Below are 26,923 nucleotides of genomic sequence, written 5' to 3'. Positions count from 1 at the left end.
ACATACTACAAGCCAGATGATTTAAAGTGCCCTCCTTTCGGCTGAGGTAGAGAATGAATGTTGCTCCCTCTACTGGGGGAATCTTACATTACTTATATATATATATATATATATATATATATATATATATATATATATATATATATATAGGTTTTAGGAAGAATATTATTTAATTGATGGTTAGCTAACTATTTGTTATATATATATATATATATATATATATATATATATATATATATATATATATATATATATATATACTGTAGAGCTATTCATAATTGTAGTAAAGTACAGTTTCCAGAGAAACAGAAAATTTCGGACAGAGATCCTTCATCAGCTGTGCAAGCAAAGTGCTCCTGAAGTAGGAGGAGGAGGAGCAAGTTTATATATGAAACAGTAGATGTATAAATCATAACATTCATTCTATGGGCTTCTAAAGTTTGAAGAGTGTAGATCAGTTCTTTTTATTTGAGTTTCCTAATTTCATTGCTGCCATAGCAATAACTGTCAATGCAAACAGATAGATCCATTAGTATATTATATATATATATATATATATATATATATATATATATATATATATATATATATATATATATATATATATGTGTGTGTGTGTGTGTGTGTGTGTGTGTGTGTGTGTGTGTGTGTGTGTGTGTGTGTGTGTGTACTAAAGATGTGTGGCGTTTTAATGTAATTATAGAACATTTTAACTAAAACTTCCATTTTTGCTGAGCATACACACTATCTACGCTACTGGGAGAAAATAACCGGAGCTTTATTTTTAGGTCTTTCCTTGCAAGCACTACCTAATAATAACTACCGTAACTCAATCGAACACGTGTTCAGTGCGTGTTTACCCCCGAGCGGTTCAGCACATTTAAACCACGCCAGTCCTGCACACTAGACTCTCTAATGGTTAATTTAATCGACATAACCAAACAAGCGGGCGCAATAACGCCAAAGCACTGCGGCTTCGCCTCTGCGCTATGAACGCCAGCCTCCGAGTTTCGGTTCACGCTCTCACTTTCTATTATTGAGGTCTGACGTAAGTAGCCACAACCTCTCCAGACCCGACTAATGGAACGCGGAGCGGCGTCTCCGCTTGTTTCTAACCGTGCCCGCATCTCCCATGGCGCCTGCTATTGCGTCGATACATTTTACATTTTAAACTGTCATTTTTAACTCGGTTGGGTTTCGCTCGGCGGTTTTAATTCTCGAGTTTATTTTTTTTTATTTCCACTCTCAGTCGGCCATGACCGTGGAGCAGAATGTCCTCCAGCAACACTCTCAGAAGGTAAAGCGCCGCTAGCTGCGTTGCTCTGCGCCAGACTGGGAAAGTTAGCTTAGCGTTAGCTTAGCGCACAGCCCGACGTCGAGTGCAGGACTGGACGTGCTTCTCTCCCGCGCCGTCCCGTTTAGAAGGATCCTAACCACTTATGGATTTAGTCAAGGAAGCATTCGTGTATTGTTATGTGGGAGATGTGCGCGCTGTGTATGTTAGCTGTGTTAGCTCACTGGCTAGCTTTAAAAAGTTAGCCAGCGAGCTCGCGAGTGTTGACATAGCTGTGTGACACGCCTAGAAACGAGCTAAGCTAAGATAACGTAACGTCTTCCCAGCTGTTCCTGCTTACAGCTTTATTCTGATAGACATAAACACAACGAAAGCATATTTCTGAGCATATTTGCTCCATCCTAAAATCATAAAGGCGTAGCTAAGCTTGGTTTTGAGACCGGACAGATGTCTGATTGTTGTTGCACGCAGAGTCGTAGGTCGCTCCGAGACGAAGTTACATGATTCAAAAGCGCAAAACTGGTCCTTTCTGTCCGTTCTTCAGAAATACGAGTTAGGATGGCATGCTCGTACTTTGCACACTTGGATAAACATGGCTACTTATAAGCTATTTATATGGTGAACATGGATCTCAGGGTAACATTTATTCAGTGTAGCTACTCGGCTAGCCGTGTGCCTTATTTGTGGGTGTGTCGTTAAGTGTATTTATCTAGCAAAACTGTGTATGTTATAGCTGGCTAGCTAGGTTATTATTTAAGTTTATGACACTGTCAACACTTTTACAATGTACTTGTTACAGAAGTAACGTATAGCTATCTAGCTAACCTAAAATATAATGTGCAAAATGTCTGTTTCGTTTTTAAGACAAAGTGAAAGTATACTGAATTGTTGACTTGGACATGCTGTATGTTTAAAGCTGATCTTGCAACACGTTATGAACTGAATACCAACGCGATCTGAGGCCCCTTCACAAAAAGCTTGGGAATTTTTGACATGGCGCAGGTCAAATCACTGTTGTGAAATGTTTGTTTACGAGTCAGTCGAGCAGTTAACGTATCAGGTAATGGGCTCCTCGCTTACACATGCTGGGAAGTGCTGCGTTTGGCACGGTACCTAAATGTAATAAGATCTTTCACAGTGTAACTTGATTTTGTGCACTGCCGGTTTTGGTGCAGTTTAACCTCTGTTTAGGTTAGGCAATAGGCTAAATGCGTGAGGTTACTGTTAAGTTACTATTTTATTCATTTGCTTTGCTGTGAGTAAGATGCAGCATTTTTTTCACAATGCAACCTGAGCTAGTTTGGATGCAAGACATGGGGATAACTTTGCGGTAGCCAACAGTAATGTGGGTGCCTCAGTATTTTAGTGGAGTCACTTCCAGGTGCTTAGTGACCTGCAGTCACCAAGTCCACCATGCAACTAATGATTTTGTATAAAGGGTACATTTGTACCTGTTGCAAAATGCAGCATTAGTACATAGTACTGGGTACAAAAGCATGGCATGGGGCTTATTGGCTCACTACTTGAAGCTTCACATATTTGTTTTTTTGAAGACAGAACTGACTTTGTTGCAAGTTTCAGGGTTAGTTTGCAGTGCTTTTAAGCTTTAACTTTGGTAAGATTGTCTCTGTCACATACAAAATAGTTTAGGTTATGCTCTGCAAATGCAGGAGGTGAAAAACTGTTTGCATCAGACCATCACAAAAAGCCTGAGGAAGTCAAATACAATATCATTCCACAAAGAACTCAAGCTATAGACTGGACAAAATTACTGGCACATTTTCAAAATTGTAACATCATTATTAAAAAGTTTACAGCCCATGGCACTGTAGGAAATCCTAAAACACTGATGGACGATTGCAATGACTCTTGTTCAAATGATCGCAGAATAACCCCAATCAACTTCTAAACAAATTCAAGCAGACCTCCTTACACAGGTACAACAGCATCAACTTACACTATCTTCAACCACCTGGATGAAATGGTAGGAGACCCAGGAGGACCCCACTGCTGACACACAGACACAAAAGACTGCAATCGGACTGGCGTTTGTCAGAACTTACCAGAGGAAGCCACAGTCCGTCTGTGAAAATGCCCTATGAATAGATGACACTAAAATAAAGATTTTTGTTAACTTCACCGTAACATTTAGAGAAAATGAAACAAGGCAATGAAAAGAACAGGGTCCCTGAGGTCAAACAAGGTGTAGGTTCGCAACTGTTTTTGGGATTGCTTTTCTGCTTCTGGTACTGGATGACTGTGTCTTGACTGTGTGCATGGCATCATGAAATCTGAAGACAACCAAAGAATTTTGGAGCGCAGTGTCATGCCCAGCGACAGAAAGCTGAGTGTCGAAGGTCATGGGTCTTCCAGCAAGACAATGACCTGATGTATACTTCAAAAAAGCACCCAAAAATGTATAAGACGAAGCACTGGAGAGTTCTGAAGTGGCCAGCAATGACGCCAGATCTAAATCCCATAGAACCTCGGTGGAGAGATCTCAGAACTGTAGTTGGGAGAAGGCATTCTTTAATTCTGCAAGACCTGAAGCAGCCAGCCGAAGAAGAGTGCTTCAGAATTCCAGTAGAAGGGTGCAAGAAACTCATTCATGGTTACAGGAAGCAATTGATTTCTGTTATTTTTTTCCCAAATGGTGTGCTGTCAATTATTACGTTAAAGGCGCTGATATTTGTCCGGTCCATTTCTGGAGTTATTTATGGATTAATATCACGTTGGACTTTTTTCCTCAGCTTTTTTGTTCCAGTGCAAACAAAAGAAATAAGCATGAATACCAAAGTGTTTGTAATTGCAGCAATTGTCTGGAGAAGTTGTGCAGAGGTGCCAATTTTTTTGGCCATGACTGTATATCACCTGACTTTATATGCAAACACCAACATAATTGCAAAGGTTTTAGTTGGGTTGGGTCCATCCGATTGGCTAACTTTGCATTCCAGTCTTGGGAGGAGAAGTTTTCTGTGTAAGTTTAGCGTTTAGTCTGTGTTTAGGTGTGCATGGCACTCTGTGGGCGCTTGCAGTGTTGTAAGGTAACTGTGCCCCTGCACATACACAGTGTGTGCCCGAGAAAGCGACTTTCCTTCCCCCGTATGTCTGGACAACTGCCACTCGCAAACAAGGCTGGAAAGAACTTGCAGGAAGACTTGCGTGCTATCGGTAATACAGTTGTGATTTATCTCTCAAAACCAGCGTGTATGATGGTGGACCGTTCCATGTGGTCAGCATCACTCTAGCTTTTAGACATGACCTGTTTTGAGTTACATTAACCTCACATGACTGTAAAGTACTTGATGAGGCCCTAAGAAGTATTACGCAACCTGCATTACATAAGCACTCTCCCTTGATAAAAGCACTTGAAGTGGCCAATAAAAAAAAAAAGGTTTCGGGGGTTCATTATTCATTGGTCCACCTGGTTCTTCCTTTAACCTGCAGTCAAGTTCAGACGATTCGTGTTTTGTGACACAGCGCTCGCCTTTTTTGATAGCACCAACAGACGTTACTGAATCAGCTGAGGGAAGTGACCGGAACTACAGACATTCAGCTATTACAGCAGGCCCTGCAGGTAAAGAACTGGGGCTGCTCTCAATACACCCCCTTCTGGATTTTATGTCCGTTTTTTTTTTCTTTCTGCTACCTGAAAGAATCCATGCCCAGTGACAACTATTTCTTAAGCCCTTTGTCAGTCCTTTTGATGTCAGATTGCACATTGCACTTGTTTTCTTTTTTTTCTTCTTCTTTAGGTCAGCAATGGCGACCTAGCTGAGGCGGTAGCCTTCCTAACAGAGAAGAACGCCAAAGTCCCCCAGCAGGATGAAGCCACCTACTACCAGACCGCCCAGATCGGCAACGACAGATACATCAGCGTGGGCAGCCAGGCAGACACGAGTAAGTAGAAGTCGTGGCACAGGACGAGGCATTGCACATGGTCTAGAAGAAGTCTACCGGGAGCCAGACAGCAACATCAGAGTCACGAGAAGGCCTTGTATGTCCACAACAGCCACTTTTCAGGCGAGGTACACGAATGCACTTTAATCTCTGAGCTTCAGACAGCTCAGAGGGGTTGAACGGGTGTGTCAGGGTTCACAGTATGTGGAAAAACAAACATGGAAAATAAATGGAGTTTTCCTGTGGCTACCTTGGAAAGGGTATGAGGTATGCGAGACAGTTCCCTGTAGATCACTGAGTTTCCTTACGTTAACTTGTATACATACAGGTTACCGTGTTATGTGCTGTGTGTATATATATATATATATATATATATATATATATATATAAAATGGCAAATGTACTATGCAGCCTATATTACTGGGTGAGTCATAAAGTATTTAATGATGTCATCTCTTATGAATCCTTGAACTGTTGGCCTGGCTCAGGGTAGTGGCTTTCTAGATCACTTGAGAAGAGCAACTCTTAAAAAAAAAAAAAAAAACCTGCCTGTTCATTCTCCCCATATAATATAAACAGCAATAAAGAGCCTCTCTAACCTCCTTAACGATCGGCTGGTGACCGGTGAAATAAAAAATGTGACCTCTTGAGTGCTGCTTGGTTTTCCAGAAACCTGTTAGCTATAGTGAATATGAGATGACTCTGTGCCATGCGTGCATACAGGCGAGAAGCCAGGCTGACCGAATCGAAAGGGCTTCGGCTTGTGTCCCTCCCTACAGCATAAGCATGTGGCTTGTGTCGTTTCAGATGTCATTGACCTGACTGGAGATGATAAGGATGACCTCCAGAGAGCCATCGCCCTCAGCCTGGAGGAGTCGAACCGCGCCTTCAGGGAAACGGGCATCACGGACGAGGAGCAGGCCATTAGCAGGTGAGGCCGCCGCCCACGCCACACCCCCTGACCATTAGCAGCTGAGGCTGCCGCCCATGCCACCCCCCCCCCCCCCCCCAAATCTCCCTTCTTCATTTGCAGTGCTGTGGACCCATAAGCATGATCGCCATTGCACTATTACCTCAACAAACAATCGTGTTTTAAAGCTAAATGTTACCATTTGCTAAGAACTGTAATAAATATTGTAATAAATAATGAAAGGGATACATTGGGATTATTGTTTTTGTTACTAACCCTACAAAGAATGGTCATATTTTAAAGATGCTAGTGCACGTTTTGATGTCTTGTGCCATCAGAGTGTTGGAGGCCAGCATAGCAGAGACCAAGGCAAGCCTGAAGCGCACCCACCCGGAGGTGTGGAGTGACTCACCCAACCCCCACGACCGGAAGAGGCAGGACAGCTGTCCCGTGGGCCTGAAGAATGTGGGCAACACTTGTTGGTTTAGCGCGGTTATACAGGTTAGCTCTCACCGCTACGCTTGCCTCTCTCAGAAACACTTCAGGCACCGAGCAGTCCAGTAGACCCTGTCTCATTTTAACGGTAAAAAAAAGCAGCAGCATTTTTTAAAAAGCACCCACACTGTTGTTAAAACTGCCAGAACGAGACCCAACCAACTACATTTAATTAAAATGCTCCAACTATCCACTTCGTTAAGGACATTTATTAGAAAGCCTTTGTAGTCGTACAGTGAAAGACTAGAGCCTGGCTATTCACTTGCCTGGTTTGTGCTCGTAGTCGTTCAGAGCATCAGGGGTCATATTCTGACCACAGGACTGCTGTTGGCCAGACTTCTTCTTTTTGGGGGGGGGGGGACGGCTGGCCCTTGTCGGCCACTGTCGGTCAATGTCAACCCAGCAGCAGCGGCGACATGCAGATAAACCTCCAGGAACACTGCTGCGCCCGACAGACTTGTACCAACACAACGGCCACCAGCATAGCTACCACGCTGCCACCAGCTGCTGTGCTGGGAACTGCCACCCAGGTAATATCCAGCCAGTGGTGCTGCAGTTAAGCACCAGAAACTAGGGTGACGGCAGCTGACTTTAGAAAAGATTACAGGTGCCACCAAATATGCACCTGTAGGTTTAAGAAAGTTGTGCCTAATAACACAGCCAGACGTGCAGGTGAAACATTATACCTAAAAGCCTAATAAACTGGGCTATAAATATATTTCCAAATACTCAGATAACAACATATTGTTCCTTTTGGTATGACCATAACAGTTTTGCACCTCCCTGATCCATCTCCCGGAGAGCCGCCCCATGTTTGAGTCGGGTGGTTGTTTATGGTGATTGTGCCAGCGGAGGCCCTGCCTTGCGCCGTGCACCCGAGGCAGCTGGTGGCGGCGCACGGACCACTCAGCTGATAGCCTGTCACATGGTGTTTGCCTGCCGCGTGTAACCAGACCCCTGGAGGAGGCCTGGCGCGTGCAAAGGCTCCAGGGACCGCCGATGGCACACTGAGCAAGCGTCAACAAAGCAGTCTGCCATAGTTATTTCACACATGCAACAGTAGCATATTACAGCTGAGCTGCGTTTCATATGGGAAAAGTTTATAAACGTCTTCTAGCAAAAAAAAAAAAAAAAGTGTCAACAATGCATTTTGGTCTGCTTTCTTAAGCATTTTGTATGAGTTGAAATGGCAAGCAGTCTGGGATTGAGATCAAAAGTCTGTGTGGTAAATGTTAAAATAGGAAGCAATCTTAGTAACATGGATATTGCTTCCCACACCACCCCCTTGTGTGTTTGTTTAGGTTTTTTTTTTGTACTGCGGCTAGAGTTTGATTGAAGTTTCTGTATGCAGTCCTGACACGTTCTCTCGGATGTTTTTATGTTTTATATCTTCAGTCCCTGTTCAATCTGTTGGAGTTCCAGAGGTTGGTACTGCACTATTCCCCCCCTGCCAGGGTTCAGGATTTACCCCGAAACCAGAAGGTAAGCGCACCCACCCCCCCACCCCCCACCCCAACATGTCACTCCTGCTCGCCGCTGCACAGACAGCGACTCCCGACTCCTCCAGCAACCAGCCAAATGAGACATGCCATACGTGTTTGCCTCCCAGTGAGGGCTCCTTCCTGTAAAGGTCACCTTCTGTGGCAGTGCCTCACTGCCTTGCTGCATGTGTTTCCGAAGTGAGGTGGCTGTGTAGCCCGTGCTTGGAGGGGGGGTGAGCGGTGGATAGCCACCCGTCTCCGAGGCCATCTTGCCTCTCCTTTCTTGTTGCAGCGTCACCTCTCGGCACCCGTAGTGTCTGGCAGCGTGAACCATACCATAAAGTGCTTGGCCTCGGAAGACCAACTGCAATAACACACACACACACACACACACTTGCTGGGCTGGGAGCTTGTGTCAGCGTCAGCGCCCACAGCCTCTAATCTGCGTTAAGCTGCTTCCACTGCCTGGACGACCGGCAGGTTCAGCCCTCCACTGCTGGGCCTAGGAGGTCTCGTCGCACTCAGGCTGTAAGCCGTTATCGGTCCAGGCAGTGCCGACGAAGCCCACTTCTAAAGGTGACGGAGGCCTCAATCTCCTAAGTCGTCGAGAACAGCACTCAGCATGGGTCGTAGTCCCCGTTACCCCCAGTTACCCCCCAGTGGGGAGAGAACTAGGCCAGTAGCATTCCCCACAGCAGCTCACATGGTCCTGAACTGTGAACCTGACATACCAGTTTGCTATCTCGGCCTTCAGCTTGAGCGTGTAATATGCAGATACAGTTCACATTCCACCAGCATGTGCCCGTTTTCTTAACAGGGCAGGATTTTATGCTACTTGATGCTGTAAAGCGAAATTCAGAGAGAAATGTGTGCAGAAAATAATGTAGACTGAGTCGTGAAAATTCATGTGGGGGAAACCCCCCACCCCACCCCGAAGTTCTGAAACCTAAAAGATAACAGGCTGTCCACCGCATTGAAACGCTGACAGAATAAAGCGCGTTAGGAGTACATGGAAGAAGGTTCAGGGCCTTGCATGACATCCTGCGAGGTTTGCAGCCATGGATTTTGCCCCTGGTTTCTCTCTCCAGGAGCATCGGAACCTGCCCTTCATGCAGGAGTTGCGAAATCTCTTCTCGCTGATGGTGGGCTCCCGCAGGAAGTACGTGGACCCGTCCAAGGCCGTGGAGATCCTGAAGGACGCATTCAAGTCCAGCGAGTCACAGCAGGTGAGTGTTTCGGCCGGCATTTTGACAGCTCAGAGTGAAAGGCGATACAGTCTGAGAGCTCCTGGCCATCCTAAGCGCCCTTCGACCCCAACATTAATCCAGACCCACACACCCTCTCGTAGCTCTGCTGTCAGCACACACACCGCACTGACGACCTGGTTGCTCTATGCTAATGTATCTTAAAATGTATTGGCGATGGGAGCATATAATGGATATTGATCACCATTGCAGAACATTATAATGGCGTTTGTGTGATCTGCATGTTGAAGCTCCTTGCCAGTGCGAACTACTTTCGGCTGTCCCGTGGCCTCATGAAAGTGATGCAGCCGGGTGCGTGTCTGTATGTCTGTCTCAATAGCAGGACGTGAGCGAGTTCACGCATAAACTGCTAGACTGGCTGGAGGATGCTTTCCAAATGAAAGCAGAGGAAGACAGGTACGCTTTGGCACACATTTGCATTAAGCCTGTCGTCGTTTTAAATCTGTAATGTGACTTATACGGTCGACCATCTCCTTCCCCTTCTGCCCAAACCCCACCCCCCATACATCGCCCCCTTCTCAGTCGGCGTGATGTATGACCTTTAGGTATATTCTTTACTCTTTTGCTGTTATTGGAAGCCTGTGATGACTAATGAAACACGTTTAGCTTTGTGACTTCAATTAGTTCCACTGCATAAGCACTAAGTTAACGTGGTCCAGCCTCTTCCTCACAGCCAGAAACTCCTCACACTCTCCTCTTTTCACAGAGAGGGAGAGAAGCCAAAGAACCCGATGGTGGAGCTGTTCTACGGCCGCTTCCTGGCTGTGGGTGTCCTCGAAGGTGAGGGATAATGGTGGAGAGGGGTGAATTAGTAAACCCACCACCACCTGCTGTGGCAGAGAGCGCCTTTGGCCTCAGTGCTAAAAGGTGACCCTGTGTTAATGAGAGCCGAAGGGCTGTAGCTTCCATTGATCCTCTGGTTGATTGACGTGCTGATTCTGTGCGACAGCGCTGACTTTAAGCAGTCTGGTAAAGCGTGTTATTTGGAGCGCCTGCTGCCCTTCGACTGGTTATGGTAGATGATGTAGATGTATGATGGGTGAGTAAGTTGGATTCCAGCTTACCTAAGTTTATTTTTTGGGTGGTGGAGGTCATGGAAAGGAGGTTGTTTGGCGCACATCAGTCTAGGCTGTAATCCCAGACAGAGCTTGCGTTTCTGGGCCCCGTGCCTAACAAACACGCAGTATTGCTGCAGGGTGGACAGTCATGCTCAGTTACGTGAGTCATGACCCACTTCTGCTTGTCAGTGTTTGTTTAATTTTTGCACTGAGGGAAAATGCATAAACAAGGTAGACAGTATCTTGAACTGTGTGCTGTTTATTTTCCCTCCCCTCCCCTCAGGAAAGAAATTTGAGAACACAGAGACGTTTGGGCAGTACCCGCTTCAAGTGAACGGCTTCAAAGACCTGCACGAGTGTCTGGAGGCAGCCATGGTGGAGGGAGAGATCGAGTCTCTGCATTCTGCAGAAAACTCAGCCAAATCTGGACAGGAGGTCAGCACTTGCTAGAAATCCCCCCCATGTGGAGAGAGTTTCTTGTGTCTACACATCTCCTCCTGAAAGCACCCACCCCCACATCACCTTCTTGCTGTGCAATGTCCCCCTCTCTCCCCTTTCACTTAGCCGAATAGGCGAAGCCTGGCTAACCGCACGCCACACTACACACCCCAGCCTGTCTGAGGCTTAGCGAAACCCGAGAGCCCGGGTTCCTCTGGGGGCACAGGTGCAGAGACAGTGATCTGTAACGTTTAGGCCAGACACGAGCGCTCCGAGCAGCTCCTCACGGCCCTGGTGTTTACGAGGCCAACAAGGCGATGCAGCTTGCACCTGACTTTTGTATCCGTGGTACTGGCGATGACATCAGGGAAATCAACTTGTCTGTTTTATTGGGCATCTGCTATGACATTGTGTATGTTGGCTTTTTCAGTCAGTTCAGGATGATGTTTTTGTAAGCACTTTTGTTACATCCCTACTAAACACTGTGAACACTATTGAACATTGCTTACAGTGCTAATCGGTGACTTCTTGCCTTGTGTCGGTATGGGCCTAGTTACGTAATCGTGTTGCCTGTTTTGTCTTAGCACTGGTTCACAGAGCTTCCGCCTGTTTTGACCTTCGAGCTGTCGAGGTTTGAGTTCAATCAGGCCTTGGGTCGACCCGAGAAGATCCACAACAAGCTGGAGTTTCCACCCATGCTCTACATGGACAGGTGCGCGCCACGCTTCCTAAAGTCAGACGGTACTTCTTAACGGCCCCTTCTGCCTTGAGCTAACTGGCAAATACAGGAAGGACCATGTCGGAATGTTGTCCACCCGAAAACAAAGTTCACTTCTTTTTTTTTTTCCTTTTTTTTTTTCTCCTCTGGAAATTTCCTGACGGGCTCCTTCTCCTCAGGTACATGGACAGGAACCGGGACATCACCCGGATCAAGCGGGAGGAGATCAGGAGACTGAAGGAGCACCTGACTGTTCTGCAGCAGCGGCTAGAGAGGTGAGGCTAGTGCAGCCAGCCTGGGCCTCCACACAGGGGTGCCGAACGCAACGCCTCCCTCTGCGCTTTCTCACCTTTGTCCCAGTAGCCTGATCGGTCGCTGTCGCACTGTAAGTGCTCGTCAGGGGAATTTGGCAGGAATTTGTTGGGAATGCATCCAAATGTGCATAGACTTGTTGCCTGTGTGTGGCAGACATGGCAAGAACTCGGTTTGCCTGAACGCCATTTATAGGTCTTGAAATCTAGAAGACTCTCTTGAGCTGTGGCTCTCTCTCTCACACTCCTCCACTGACAGCGATCAGGGTTCACCAGAATGTTCTCCTCTGCTGTTGAAGGTATCTCAGCTATGGCTCTGGCCCCAAAAGATTTCCTTTGGCTGACGTCCTTCAGTATGCAATGGAGTTCGCCTCCAGCAAACCCGTCTGCACTTCACCAGTGGAGGCTATCGACACATCAGCGCCACCTGGTGGCACAACTGCACAGGTGCCTCCAGCACCAAGGCAAGGACCGGTTCTTCATCCCTTTTCTCTTTATGCCATCAGAATCTAAATTCTGTGTGTGTTACTCCCACGTTTACTTCATTGATTTAGGAATGTTTGATTTTGATTGAGGAATAGCTTCATTTGTTGTGTTTGTTCTTTGTAATCATTGTAGTTTGAGTTGATGTTAGAACTACAAGCCAGAACCAAAACACATTACAAACTGATTTCATTTACATTTGCAGAAACCTTTTGTTTTTGTGTTCGTGGATTAATCTATAAACAGAACAGCCCCCCCCCCCCCCCGGTTCAGATTTAATTTGCACTTGGAGATTCTGTAACTTCAAGCAGCCTCTTGCCGAGCTGCATGTGCAGACCATCACAGCGTGGTGTTTTTGCCTGCCGAGTGCTCACAGTGCGCTGTCCACAGTGCGGTGGAGCAGGGCCCTTCGGCCCCCGCCGACGTCCCTGGGGCGGCCCCCCAGCTCCAGCAGCTGCAGCAACCTCAGACGACCACGCCGTCGTCACGGTTGCCTGTGCACAAGCCCTTCACCCAGTCGCGCGTGCCCCCCGACCTGCCCATGCACCCGGCCCCGCGGCACATCACCGAGGAGGAGCTCCGCGTACTGGAGGGCTGCCTGCACCGCTGGAGGAGCGAGGTGGAGAACGACACCCGAGGTGTGAGGCCTGCCAGCGTTCACCAGCCTCCGGCTTTGCACCGCGCACCCTCCCCTAACCATCCACTGTTTGTGTTTCCAGACCTTCAAGGGAGCATAGCCAGAATCCACCGGACCATTGAGCTCATGTACTCGGACAAGATGATGATGCAGGTGTGTTTTTGTTTTGAAAATCACAAAAACGAAGCCCGATTTTCTAGTTTGCCGTGCGAGACTGGAGTTTCCTTCAGCCCAGAAACCTCAAGCGAACGTTTCACAGTCTCTGCCGATGCGCCCCAGGTGCCATACCGGCTCCACGCCGTGCTGGTGCACGAGGGTCAGGCCAGCGCGGGCCACTACTGGGCCTACATCTACGACCCGCACCACTGCTGCTGGATGAAGTACAACGACATCTCGGTGACCAAGTCGTCGTGGGAGGAGCTGGTGAGGGACTCGTTCGGTGGCTACCGCAACGCCAGCGCCTACTGCCTTATGTACATCAATGACAAGAAGCCATTCCTTATCGAAGGTGGGCTCATGAGCTCCGCAAGCCCCCCCACCCCCCCACCCCTCCGCCTCTTTAAGTATTTGAAGATACTGGTTTTCTAGTATGTGAACATGTAGCAAAGTGACTTAGAGTCTGTGTGTTAGTTCTGAGCTTCCGGATTTGCCAGGCAGGTCCTCCAGAAAGACGTGTGTGTGTCAGTGAAACTCTACCCTCTTGTCTAACTGGCCTGTCTCGGCCTGTCCCAGAGGAGTTTGATAAAGAGACGGGGCAAGTGCTGAACGGCCTGGACAAGCTGCCGCCAGACCTGAAGGAGTACGTGCGCGAGGACAACGAGCTATTCCAGCGCGAGCTGCAGGAGTGGGACGCCGCACAGGCCCGCAAGGCCCAGCAGGAGAAGCTGGCTCTGGCTGCCGCCGGCCCCCGGCCCATAAGCACAGAGCCCAGCCCTGTGGACAACACGGGTGAGCGCGAGCACACACACAGGGTCCGCTCCTGTGAGCCCAACCGACTGTATTTTGACGGGTCTCTTTTGGAGTTTGAGAGCAGGATGGGAAAAGTGCAGTAATGTGTTCACAGGAACAAATAATGTCTGCTTTTAGAAGTGGCCTGGGATATCAAGTATGTTTGTTTATTTTCTCCCCCCGCGCCTATACACACTTTATTTTTAGCCCTTCTCTGATGGCATCACCATTGAGACCAGAGAGAGAGAGGACGAGAGAAAGAAACTTACTCTGCAGAAAGCGCTGAGACAGAGAGGCTAACAGCCTGTGTGTGTGCGTGCATGTGTCCTCAGCTCCTCAGCAGGACCCCGAGTACATGGAGCAGCCGTCTCCTCCCAACGACTCCAAGCACCTGCAGGAGGACACAGAGAGAGCGATCTCCAGGGCTGCAGCTGAACAGGACGAAAAGAGCCCCGAGATGCTGCTCAGCGCTGTAAGATCCCTCCACCGAACGCGCACACATGCGCACGCACGCACGCACGCACGCACGCGCTATCACTCTCAGGATGTCTGCAGTGAACCAGACGAGGGCTGTCTGGGTCAGATCCTGTGGGGCCACTCGGTGCGTTTGCTCTCTTTTCATTATGAGCTCAGACGAACCTACAGGGACACACTTAGATTGCTTTGACAGGGAAGTAGGCATGCAACATGTTCTCATCTCTTATTTCTTAACAGGGCTTTTCAAACGTGCGTGTTTTTTTCCCCTCTGATATATGCAGAAAGTGAATTTTTATGTCTTGTGTTACTGTGAAATGTGTGTAGCAACAGGAAAGGATGGTGTCTGGTTTGTGACTTTGATGTGAGGAAAAAAAACATGCTGAATGTGTGTGGGTGACACAAACATTTCATTTAGTACATCTGGTTCCGGTTGCTCTCTTTGTGCCGTGGTACCTGAACACACCACGTGTCAGAACATGGAGACTTTGAAATGGTCTTTAGGCACCAAAATGTCTGATCTACCTACTTACTGAGCTGCTTTCAGTTAGTAAGGTGTTACTGGGCTTTGTACACTGTTAATGTGGAGTTAGGTTAAATCAGGAAAATCAGTTATCAAACTTTCTTACTTTGAATTGTTCTTCAATTAAACAATTGAATTGTTGCCCCCGGAACAATTTCCTCTTTGATAGCAACCTAATGTTATATTTTAAAGACTGAAGAGGAATTGTTTGGGATGTTTGTGACCTCAACCATAACTGGATTTTGTTTGTCTGAAGATTTTTTGGTGTATTTGTTTGTGCACATCATTCACAGTTTGTAGCGCTCGCTTCTTCCATTCATTTTGCTTTCCTCTTGTTTGCTGTTTCTTGTTTGCTGTGTCTCTCTTCTTTTTTTTTTTTTTCCTTTTTTCCTCTCTCTCTCTGAGTGCTCCTTCTCCCCCCCCACCCCCGTGTCCTCACCTCTGTACCTGCAGGCGGAGTCCCACGAGACCCCTCCCCAAACTCCGCCCCCTGACCCCACGCAGAATGGCTCTGCCTTAAACCCGCCCCCTCCCCATCGGGTGGTGGAGGTGGCCATCCCCCACGTAGGAACTTTCGTCATTCAGGCACGGGAGGGGGGGTACGATGACGAGGTAGCACCTCTTCCCGCCACACCCGGTTCAGGCGGCTTTGGTGGTGTATGTGGTGTGGGTCCCGCTGGAGCTCCGGCAGAGGCAGCATAACCTAAATCCCTTTCGCATTCACAGAGCTGTTGACACGCTGCTCAGCCTGCTCTTGCAAATGGGTTTTACCTGCACGCTTTCAGAACACAAAACCGATCACGGTTTTCGCACTGTTATTAGTTACCAAAGCACACCGTGTCGCTCACCCGTCAACACACGCTCACGCTGCACTCAGCTGCGTCGGGAATAGCGATCTGCGTTCCTTCTTTCTCTCATGCCTGCGCTGGTACTCACGTCAGGAAGCGTTTCCCTGCCTCGAGGCGGGCTTTGAGTCCCGTTAAGTCCCGCAGCATGACAGCAGGCTTCTCACATCCGCTTGGCCTTCTTTTCCCCCCTCTCTCGCGGGGTTTGGAAGTTTGGTGAAACTGGCAGCATACAGCCCTGTTGTAAAGCCGTGCGTGCTTCAGCGTAGAACAAGACGGCTTAGCACGTTCTGGAACTGGCAGGAAAGCCTGCAATTATGCATTATGTGTAAACAAACAAACAAACAATGGTCAGGGCTGGGCTTCCCAAAGCACTTTGTAAAACAGTGATCATCTTGGCGTGGTGGGGCAGCTATTAGCCTGAATACTCCCTCATGTTTTAAGATGTTCACACTGTGATGAACACACACACAACAGCAAAGGCTGAAGAATCTGAAACCCCACAAATGATGTATGAGACTCCTGTGTAGCACACTGGTACAAATTCAGTAGCTCTCTCTCTCTCTCTCTCTCTCTCGCTCTCTCTCTCTCTCTCGCTCTCTCTCTCTCTCTCACATACTGTTTCAGTCAGGAGTCCAGCAACATACCAAGTACTTAGTTCTCTAAGTTCTTAGAGAATCCCTCCCCCTGCCCGGCAACCATACAAACTCCAGGGGATCTATATGCTACCCCCCTCTTCCCCCGGACCCACACACACACACTCGGAGCTATACTCAGAACCTTCCCCCAACAGACAGTAATGTGGCAGTTTAAGGGGATTAGGCAGACAGAAGGGGACCAAAACACCAGACTCTTCTCTCTAAGGGTTCTGCATGTACTTTGGGACATAAGCATGTGTGCCTTCTCACTGCATTAGTACAATTTGCTCTCTGTGTAGCTGTGTGCGTGTATGTATACAGGTGTGTGTGTGTGTGTGTGTGTGTGTGTGTGTGTGTGTGTGTGCGCGCGTGTGTGAGAGAGATGAATAATGCTGGCTGGTGGCTGTTGGGTGCGATTGGCTTGTGTGTGCTGAGGCCTGGACGATGTCGTGTGTACTCCATGGTAATGTGCTTCCTTCCTTGGGCAGACCATGATGACACCAAACATGCAGGGCATTATAATGGCCATTGGCAAATCCCGGAGTGTGTATGACAAGTGTGGGCCTGAAGCCGCCTTCTTCAAGGTACTCTCTGCACTGCATCCACTGTCAGTGGCCCAGAGACTGCAGCCCAGTGACCCTGCTAACCTCCGCATGCACCCCCCCATGCCTCTCTGCCAGCTCGCGCGCTCTCTCTCGCTCTCTCTCTCGCTCTCTCTCTCTGTGTGTTTGCATTACAGCTTGCACACAGTTGTTTGTATGCTCTCAGGTCAAGCTTGGCGCACAGCAACTAGCCCTTACCCGCTCGGCCTCGTATGTCCGCGGTGAAGACGCCCCCATGCTTGGTGTCCGTGATGCTTCACATTCGGTTCCCTTCTCTCAGTGCCGCTGTGGTTTCTGTTGGTTTTGGAGACTGAGACTTTGCCTGCCTGAACCCCCCCCCCCTTGTGGTATCCCCCGCAAGCTCTGCCCTACACCTCTGCACGGCATTGACCGCTGGTGTCACCTTGATGGCGGTACAAAACCCACCCGTGACTGATGGCTCTTTTTAAGACCCTGTTTGCGTGCTGCTCCATGCCGCCCACCCCCCTGCGCTGAAATGGAGGCTGATGGACGATCGAGAGCGAACGTGCTCGCGCTTGCCTCTCCCGCCGCTCTGCCCATCTCCTGGAGCACCATCTGTTTTCCAGCTTCCCAAAAAGATTATCCGTCCATTGTCTCCCCCCCCCCGATGAAAAATGTATTTATGCATTTGTCCATCCTTGTGTATGCCAGAAAATGTGACGTTTACTGTTCGAATGCACACATGTCCGCTCTACCCAACTAAATTAATATGCACTTAAAGAAGCGATCACGTCCTCGTGGGAATGATCGGAACGCCATTGAAGGTCTGAACCTTTTGTGTGTTTAGTTGTAACGTGGCTCGTAATTGGCCAGATGGCCATTAAGTGTTAGGACGGCTTGCTTTCCTTCAGCATGCATCATGTTCAGGAACGACACTGCACGTCGAGCCGTGTCGGATGTGTTCCGTTTAGTGAATGTATGGGTGACTCTTAAGACCCGCAGCTCCGTGTCAGATGGTGCTGGCAGGCGCCGCAAACTTTGGGGCTTCTCGCATCAGATTCAGGCTATAAGCCGCATGGGTCATTTGCGTTTACAACTTTTGTGTCTTGCCCGGCAATGACGACGCTCTCTCTCTCTTTGTCCATACTTCTCCCATTTGTTTTCTTTCATCCTCCTTTTCTCTTGCTCTCTTTCTGGCTTTCTGCTATTCGTCCGTTCATTTCCTCTCTATTCATCTGTTCATTTCCTCTCTGACCCCCCTGTCCTGAAGGCTCTTAAAGTCGAGTACACGCGCCTGCTGCGCTTGGCCCAGGAGGACACGCCCCCGCACAGCGACCACCGCCTCCAGCACGTCATCGTCTACTTCATCCAGAACCGGGCACCAAAGAAGATCCTCGAGCGGACACTCCTCACACAGTTCGCCGACCGGAACCTCGGCTTCGACGAGCGGTATGGCCGAAAGCCCCTCCCACTCCGTATAAGATGACGAAATGTCTGCAGTCAGCTGGAGTCAAACACTTTCTCTCTCCGTCTCTCTCTCTCTCTCTCTGTGGTCCAATCTGTTTAATCACGCTGTGGAGTGAGAGCCCGACAGACAGCATGTCTGGCACACCGGTTGAAATGATGACCTCCTCTTCTCCTCCCACTACCCCCCCGGCCCCCCGCCATCTCGTTGACTAAAAAGGTCCCGGTGTCGGGGGCCAGACCCTTCCTCCGTCCGCCGCGTAATCCATATTCATAAGTGAATTGATTTCCTCCCCCTCTATTCTGAGCAGCGTAATTAGATTTATGTGAGTGTGGCCCGATCGCGCTGCTCCGGAGAGCCGTTCCCATTTTGTTTTGGGTAATAAAGAATGATTCATGCCCCGGGAGCGAGGCCTCAGGACCCAGCACGCCATCTCATTCCACACACACACACACACACACACACACACACACACACACACACCCCTACCCCTGCCTGCACTATAATGGCCTTTTGCCTGCGCTCTCTCCCTCAGATGTAAGAGCATCATGAACGTGGCACGGGCAAAACTGGATCTCATCAAACCGGATGAAGTTAACATGGAGGAGTACGAGGTTGGCTGTTTGTTTGCTGTCCTTGTATGTTTTATAATAACAGCACCAAACCGCTACTGGCCATGTAGTGCCTATTTGTTGCTTTCTGTTATTCACAACCAATAAAAGCTTATCTGTTTTTGATTTTCAGTAATTTATTTGCTCTGCATATCAAAACGCCCCATACCAATGAAGTCATGCAATAATCTAGCGCAACATCATTTTATGCAGGTTGTGTTCACAGTTTCTGCAAACAGATTTTTATTTCTGTGTGAACAGATGTGGCATCAGGACTACAGGAATTTCAGAGAGACCACAGTCTTCCTAATGATTGGCCTAGAGTTGTTTCAGAAGAAAAGGTGCAGTAGTTCATCTCTTCTGTGTAACAGTCTGAAACTCTTGAGATTGCGTATTGCCTAATCGGAGATGTGATGTTCCTTTAAACACCACCAGGGGGCAGCATAACCTCCATTATATGCTGCTTGTTCTCTTTACAAGGGAGGTTTCAAGCCCAATATGAAATCTAAAGCTTTTATGTGTTTAATTATGATTTGAGTGGCATGATTGCAGTGTTTGTGTGTGACTGGATCCAGAAATACCCCATATATGTACATTTCAATATATTCAATATATCATTTATATTTAAAGAAAACATTCATTACACCAGAGTCAGTTTTCTGTAACATGGTGCCAGTTGATATAAACATTATAAATGACTTTTAATATGTTTGTTTCAGTTATGTGGAGGCCTTGATGTACCTGATCTACTCTTACCAGTACAACAAAGAGCTCCTCGCTAAAGGACCGTACCGAGGTCATGATGAAGAGCTCATCGCCCACTACCGCAGAGACTGTCTGCTGGTGAGTGCGTGTCTGTGTGCGTCCGAGCGTGCACGCTTCCCTGTTACATCCCAGGTTCGTAATGGAGGGCATTTTTCACCAGGACAAACCTTAAAGTTGACTAGATGCAAAGATCTAGTCTTCTAAGCGATACAAAGTGAGCTTTCACAAAATGAGAATGTAATGCACATATAGTCGTCGCGTGCTCAGCTGCCATTTTCAGCCATTTTCGTTGTCTCGGTTATTTTTCCAGGTGCAATAAATACTCAGTGAGTGCTCAAGCAAATAAAATATTAAACCAGTAAGTCTGTGCTGCAAATGAACCGTAGAATTCAAGTGCGTCATTCTGATGAGACCTCTGGGAAATGGGGGGGGGGGGGGGGGATTTTTTTTATGAAACCATTTCCATGTTTGGGAAATGGAGCTCTATCAGATCAGTGAAAGAGGGCAACTCCCTGCAAAAACCCATCATAGCGCTTTGATTCAGCCCCCTCGCACCGCCACCCTCCACCCTATCAGTGACCCGTGCTGGAGCTCCCCTGTTCCTCTGGCCTTTTTCCTCACCTCATCTCTCTCTGCTTGATCTCATTAAGGGTGTTTTCGAAAACTCCGAAGGCGATGGTTGCTTCTGAAAAATGGCACATTTACAAAATGACCATTTAAGCCGCGCGCCGTGCTCCTCCCTGTCTACCACGCTCGAGGGGCAGAGAGCGGGACACGGCGGCAGGCTTCCCCATCCGAACCCGCTCGGCTTCCAGCATGCCAGTCAGACCCCCCCCCCCAGTAACCCTGCACCACCATCGTGCTCAAAATGTAATACCAGGCTCCGGGTAGGAAGCAGGCTTTGCCACGAGTGTAAACACATTACAGCGGGGCTGCGCTGCTGTCCTCGCCTCACCCCTCTGCCGCTAGGAAACCACACATGGGCCCTGGCTCCCTCGCACAAGCCTGGCTGCTACTCCACTGCTCTGCTTTAATTGAAAACATCGCTAACGCGGACTGAGCTAATGTACTGTGGTGGTGGGGTTTTTTGGTGTGTGTGTGTGTGGTGGGGGTTGGGTTGGTTTGTTTGTTTTTTTTTCTTCTTCTACTTCTTACGTTTTGCTTTTTTTTTTTGTGAGGTGCCCGCCTTTTCACTGGTTCGGGAGCAGCAGGGCTCTCGAGAAGCCTGCGCAAAAGGCCGCAAGACCATGGGTGGTCACATCAGCCCTTGTGTCCGTGGGGGGAAATAAAGAAAAGCCGCAAGCAATCAGAGGCTTTATAGTGATGTAGGAGTCCAGAGCTCACTGGGTTTCTCTCTGTGTGAACGGTGTTTGAGCGGCGGGGTCGGTGCGGACATAATGCGTGTGTGTTTGTGTGCGTGTGTGTGTGTCTGCGCACGTCCTGCAGAAGCTGAACGAGCACGCGGCGGCCCTGTTCGAGACAGGCGAGGAGCCGGAGGTGACCGGCGGCCTGAGCGTCATGAACGAGCTGGTGGTGCCGTGCATCCCACTGTTGCTGGTGGATGAGCTGGAGGAGAAGGACGTCGTGGCCGTGGAGGACATGAGGAACCGCTGGTGCTCCTACCTGGGCCAGGAGATGGAGCGTGAGTGGCTCCCGCTGGGCCTGCACGTTCAGACACGCGCTCCGGCCCTGCACCGATAGCCAGCATTCCTAAAGATTCAGGTTTTTGCTAGAGTGCCTGTGGAGTGAATTACTGAAGATACTGTGCATCTCTGTGATCCGTTTTTTTAGCAGTATGCTCTCACTGACGTGGATTAGACCTAGGATCTAAGTGCAGCACCAGTAATGAATAACTGTTTTAGTCTAGGCTTAAGCTTAATCTGATGCTGGGAAACAGCCTGTAGATTTAAAGTGTGTGTGTGTGTGTGTGTGTGTGTGTGTGTGTGTGTGTGTGTGTGTGTGTGTGTGTGTGTGTGTGTGTGAGAGACTGACTGACATTGAGCGAGACATCGGTATATTCAGGAATGTCACAAACGAAACACAATCCCTGATTCCAGTGCCTTCGCCCGTCATTTTCCTCACAGCTAACCTCCAGGAGAAACTCACTGACTTCCTCCCCAAGCTGCTCGACTGCTCCACCGAGATCAAGAGCTTCGCCGAGCCGCCGAAGCTGCCTTCCTACTCCACGCTGGAGCTGTGCGAGCGCTTCGGCAACGTGATGGCCTCCGTCACCCTTGGCCGCACACCTGCTGATGGCAGATGAACCGCCCCGCCCCGCCCCGCCCCGCCCCGGTGCACTGTGGCCCCGCCCCGCCTGTACGGCCCCGCCCCACAACCCCACCGTTGCTTGCCTTCACGGATCTCCTTTAATCTGCGCCTTCCTCCACGCCAGAGTCGCTTCAACTGTTACTCTTTTTAGTTCTCTTTTGCTGCTATTTGTTTTATGAGCGTTATTCTTTATTCTTATCACTAGTATTGACTGGAGACTTCAGTTAGGTTTTAAAGCTGATATCACACGAAAGGCTCAGGCTAGTGGGGGAAGAGACCAAGAGCATTTATGGGGAAATAAGAGCTTCACAGAGCTTAGGAATTTGCTGCATGCTGCTCCAGCTTTGTCAAACGAGGTTGAGGATTTTTGTATTATTATTACTATTGGTTTATTATTAATTGGTTATTATTTTTTTGCCCCCCATTGCTTTTTTTCGGTCAGCCCTTTTGGACTGGAGAGGAACAGCTTGCTGCCCTGCCAACCCATTACACATTAATTTTGTTTTTCTAATGGACGGGACTGAACGCAGAAACCTGGAGATTCACAGATGGCTGGAAACATAGAGTGGGTCTCTTGACCTGAGCACTGCAGTTCTAAAAAACAAACAACAACAAAAACAACAACAACAAACGCTTTAAGTGCTGTGATAGACAGCCACAGGTGACATGTGGCTTGTTAATACATTGAGAGAATAAAGTTTTATTTATGGCTCTTTTTTCAGCCAGATACCCGTTTTCTCAATTAAACGTTATTTTGATTGAAATGCGTATCACGTAACTATGGGAGGTGGTGGGTGGAACATTCTTTGCAAGCAGCTGACATTAACGTTTTTCGATCCATCCAGCTTTTTATAAGCAATTCACATCCATGCTAACAGGCCGCAGTGGCCGTGCTCCTGTTCAAAGTCTCACTACGTGTTGCTTCACCGTGCACCAAAGCGCAAAGCGGAGTAGGCGCTGTGTTGGTGCATTCCTCTGTTTCCTGCCGGAAAAGAAGAGGCCGTGTTTCCGACCGGGCGAAATGTCCGCCTCATGGGATTTGATGGTATTGATTGTTTTTGAAACACTGCAGTCAGTGGAAAAGTATTAAGAACTTTAAAAATGTTAAACGTTTAAAACGTGCACATAGGCCAGTGCAGTTACGAAGCGAGTGATCGTTTTGTTGTTTTAGCGCTGGTTCCCGACCCACATTGGATTTGAAATAAAACCGTTCCTGAGGTTAAAGTGCATCTTGTCAACTCGGCCTCCACCCAGCACGAACCCTATAGGAATCAGCCCTTTTAAACTGAGTTCCCCAATATCAGGGACTCTGATAATACAAATGACCGGATCACTGATTTAACCCGCCAACAACATGCAGGTTTTTGTCCCTGACAAACTTGGTAGTTTTTTGGCAGTGTGTTGTGGTCATTGTCCTGCTGCAAGGCAAAGTGTCTGCCAAAGACTCCTGAGGCATATGGCTGCACCTGACTCACCAGTTAAGATGCTTGTGCGTGCTTCCGAATTCCCACTGCTGCTGTCGACAGGCCCTCGCCAGCAACGACGTCATCTCCGCTGTCGGCCATGCCTGCTTGTCCCCGCGTTTCGCCGATGAGGTGGCGTGTGATCGATCCTGTGCGATTTCTCTTTTTTTTGGCCTCTCTGTCCACCCTCTGGACAAGATTACTATCTCCCCTGTCCCCAGCCAAGAGACAGGTGAGCAGCCAGCTGTCCAGTTTCGTTTTGTCTCTGGGAACTGAATAAAAAGGCTGTTATTCCTCCACGGCTCAGCTGATGTGGTCATACGTGTAACCACATGCATATTACAGCTGCCAGACTGCGCTTTTACTTCGTAGTCTCTTCATTTCAAATCCTTTGTGCTGGAGCCTAGGACCAAAGCAACAAATGCTGGAACTAGCCCATGTTAAATCATAACTTGTATCTTACACTGCAGTTACTGTTGCTTACACTACACTTCCAAGACAGGGATGCAACCACTGTAAACATCATTGGGCTTAAAGTAAAAATGACCTGAGTCTTTGCTAATGAAGGCTTTTCATATATGCATTAAAGTGTGTAGAGAATATTTAGGGTTAACGCCCTGGTTGTATTTACGCTCTGACGGTTAATTAATATTTGTGACCTTGGCGGATATTGAAAGTAAGTATTCTCTTTAAATACTGTGATTCTACAAGTGGTCTTAGCTAATGACCAGTGGATGGTTATAAGGAAACAAAACCTTCATCGTTTTCAGCCCATTCGACGCGTGTGTAGCTCATGGTCAACTACCACAGACTATGTCGACTTATTTTCGTCTGCTAAGAAAAGACCAAAAACCCGTTGACTCGAAACCCACTTTTAATTGAAGCCTACGGCCGCTTGTTGCGGATGTGTGCTTCAAGTGGAAGGAGTTTTCTTCCGTTCTTTTCCAAGTACAGGAAAATATGTCGAAATCTTTGTCCGTGGTAATCGACCACAGGCTACAGATGCAGCAGGTAAAGATTAAGTTGAAAAACGCTGGAGTATCTTTGAGTGTGTCCATTTTAAGACTAAACGTCTTTTAGTTGCATGGGTGGTGACTGCCAAGCAGAAGAGCGTTCTTACAACCATGTTGCATTTATTTCTGGGCAAAGTCAGGCACTGATGTTTCACTTTTTTGCATTTAACTTTTTTTTTTTTTTAAATTTGAAATCAAATGTTTATGCAAAATTTAAGTATTTTTTATTCCATGGCTTTCAAATAATTATAGTAAATCAAGTTAAAGCTTCAGAACGTTTCTGTCTGAATTTGAAAGAAGCAAATCTGCAACCCCATTTAAAACAGAATTACAGCAGATGAAGTGTCAGGGTCACCCGCTTTGTTTCAAAATGAGAAGGGGGTTCCTTAAGGTTAATTAACCTCTGACATTTAAAAGACCACAATTACAATTTAATTTACGGTCGCGTTTGATAACTACTGTATGAACTTTTTCTGTAAAGACTTAATGCCACATACCCAGATAGAATTTGCCCTTCGTAGTTAGTTTAATGATGGTTTGGTTCACAAGGGTCACTCCACCAGATAACATTTGATACAGATCGAGTGGATGAAGCACTTAGGCACTTACACTATTTCCAGTTTTTGCCTATGTAAACTCAGTATAAAAACAAAAATGTAATAAAAGATTTACACTATAAATTCAAATAATGTAAGCCAGACTAGACGAGGGTTTCCCGAAAGCACCGTAACACAAAAGATAATCTTTAAACGGTATTTATTTTCTCAAGGATAACGTTTACGGCTTAAGGTACGTCAGGGTGTGTTAGTCCCAACTATTGCTAGTTTGTGTTTCACAATTGAGGTGATGCTTCAATCTTGAACGATTCCTCATTTTCCCCTCACTGTCTTGTCTCCATCACCCTGGACAAGATCACTCTCACCTGCCGAGGAAGAGCTGACAGCTGTCCAGTTCCTTTTGCTGTACTGAAAATGAGAAGGACTTAAATGTTTAAGAAGCGGCTGTAATTGTGCATGAGATGCCGAGGTAAGCTGGCCAACTAGCTGGTTAGCTAGATATCTCGATATCACACAGAAGTTACCCCCACGTACACACACACTGCGTGTTTGTTGCTTATAAATACAGTATTCGCCCCCCTCATCTCTGCGCACCAGTCCGATAGCTCCTCGTTTCTTTACTCGTGTAGCTCACGTAAGATTGCGCCGTACGTTACAAAATCTTAGAAAACCGTTGCCGTTTCTCATTTAATGACAACGAAATCGCTTGCTTATTAGCGAGCTGGCTAGCTAGCTAGCTAACCTCTCTTGGGCTCATTTCAAAACTATCTGCGGACAGAGGTCTTTCTTCACATGTGCAAGGGCTATTGGAAACAGTTTATATTACTGCTCACACCACCCAACCTAACACATCATATTTTACATGGGACATTTTACCCCCTCCAAACTTGGAAGAGAGCGTCAGTTATTTTTTCCCCCCTGTATTTACTGCCACCTTAGCAACACATGCCAATGCGAACATATATTACATTAATGTGCATTAGCATTAAACTACCTTGAAATTGGAAACAACAAATCCTTAATTTTGATGGTTTGGGGGTGTTTGACAGGATTTGCAGACCTACTCTTGGTTTCTGAAATGTAAAGCTTACATCTCTTGCAAGAAATACAGCACGCAACTCCTGAAGTAATGCATAAAACATCTATCCTTCCAGTGGGTGGTCATATCATTTTTCCTCATACTTCGACCTTTTTTCCAGAGAGCTGGAAGTTTGATGGTGCAGAACAGTATTTCCACTGTACGCAGGGCTGTGTTCTTATGAACTGAGATTGATGATGTCCTTAGTGGGATAGATTGGAGCCACTCTGTCAGTTTAGAGGTCACAGTCCAAGCACCCCTGTCACCGCTGGGACAACCTTGATGTTAACCTTGCTTTTGGGCTTCCTGCTGCCATAGCATTCTATTAGTCTCATGTTATTCAACCTTGTCCATCTCTGGTTTGTTCCAGTAGCCCACTTACCATCACACTGTTCCTCTGCGTTTCATGTGGACCTTGTTAATATAGGCAACAGTCGACCCAGAACAACTCTGGATCTGTTCTCTTCTTTCAGAGGTGGGCGAATTGTAGCTTTAGGAGTTTTGCCCAAGGACTCTTATTAGTGTTAATAGTGGTTTCGTGTGTGCGTGCGTGCTTTTCAGACCCAGAGATCAAACCTATGTGTGTGTGTGTATATTTATGCAAGTTTCCAAAGAAACGGGCCGTTTTGGACAGAGGTCATTTATCAGCAGTGCAAGCAAAGTATATATGAAAAAGATTACAGGCAGTACCTGCGACTAAAGATGTTAAATATGTAAAGGTA

The 26,923-nt window shown here is 47.6% G+C and overlaps 1 protein-coding gene across 7 annotated transcripts; it reads left to right on the top strand.

Moving 5' to 3' along the window:
* Positions 1 to 1,070: 1,070 nt before the first annotated feature.
* usp25 (ubiquitin specific peptidase 25) lies at positions 1,071 to 22,817 on the top strand. Of its 7 annotated transcripts, none has more exons than XM_035535268.2 (26): positions 1,071 to 1,297; positions 4,794 to 4,871; positions 5,050 to 5,194; positions 6,002 to 6,125; positions 6,443 to 6,605; positions 7,995 to 8,081; positions 9,169 to 9,306; positions 9,668 to 9,741; positions 10,052 to 10,125; positions 10,687 to 10,838; positions 11,426 to 11,553; positions 11,739 to 11,834; positions 12,170 to 12,334; positions 12,744 to 12,991; positions 13,073 to 13,143; positions 13,270 to 13,498; positions 13,723 to 13,938; positions 14,271 to 14,410; positions 15,389 to 15,547; positions 16,907 to 17,002; positions 18,252 to 18,430; positions 18,982 to 19,060; positions 19,319 to 19,398; positions 19,777 to 19,900; positions 21,269 to 21,464; positions 21,907 to 22,817. In XM_035535268.2, the coding sequence occupies exons 1-26, from the start codon at positions 1,256 to 1,258 to the stop codon at positions 22,083 to 22,085; spliced, it is 3,462 nt and encodes a 1,153-aa protein (XP_035391161.1). In that variant the 5' UTR covers positions 1,071 to 1,255; the 3' UTR covers positions 22,086 to 22,817. The 7 variants fall into 7 exon arrangements, with proteins under 7 accessions (XP_035391161.1, XP_035391160.1, XP_035391162.1 ...); XM_035535267.2 differs by having other exon boundaries at positions 9,665 to 9,741; XM_081702050.1 differs by lacking the exon at positions 1,071 to 1,297 and adding an exon at positions 4,419 to 4,465 and having other exon boundaries at positions 9,665 to 9,741.
* The last annotated feature ends 4,106 nt before the right edge of the window (positions 22,818 to 26,923 follow it).

This window comes from Electrophorus electricus, chromosome 19 (genome assembly GCF_041902795.1).
Source record: "Electrophorus electricus isolate QZ-2024a chromosome 19, ASM4190279v1, whole genome shotgun sequence".
NCBI classification, from domain to species: domain Eukaryota; kingdom Metazoa; phylum Chordata; class Actinopteri; order Gymnotiformes; family Gymnotidae; genus Electrophorus; species Electrophorus electricus.
This window is presented reverse-complemented; position numbering and strand designations above follow the sequence as displayed.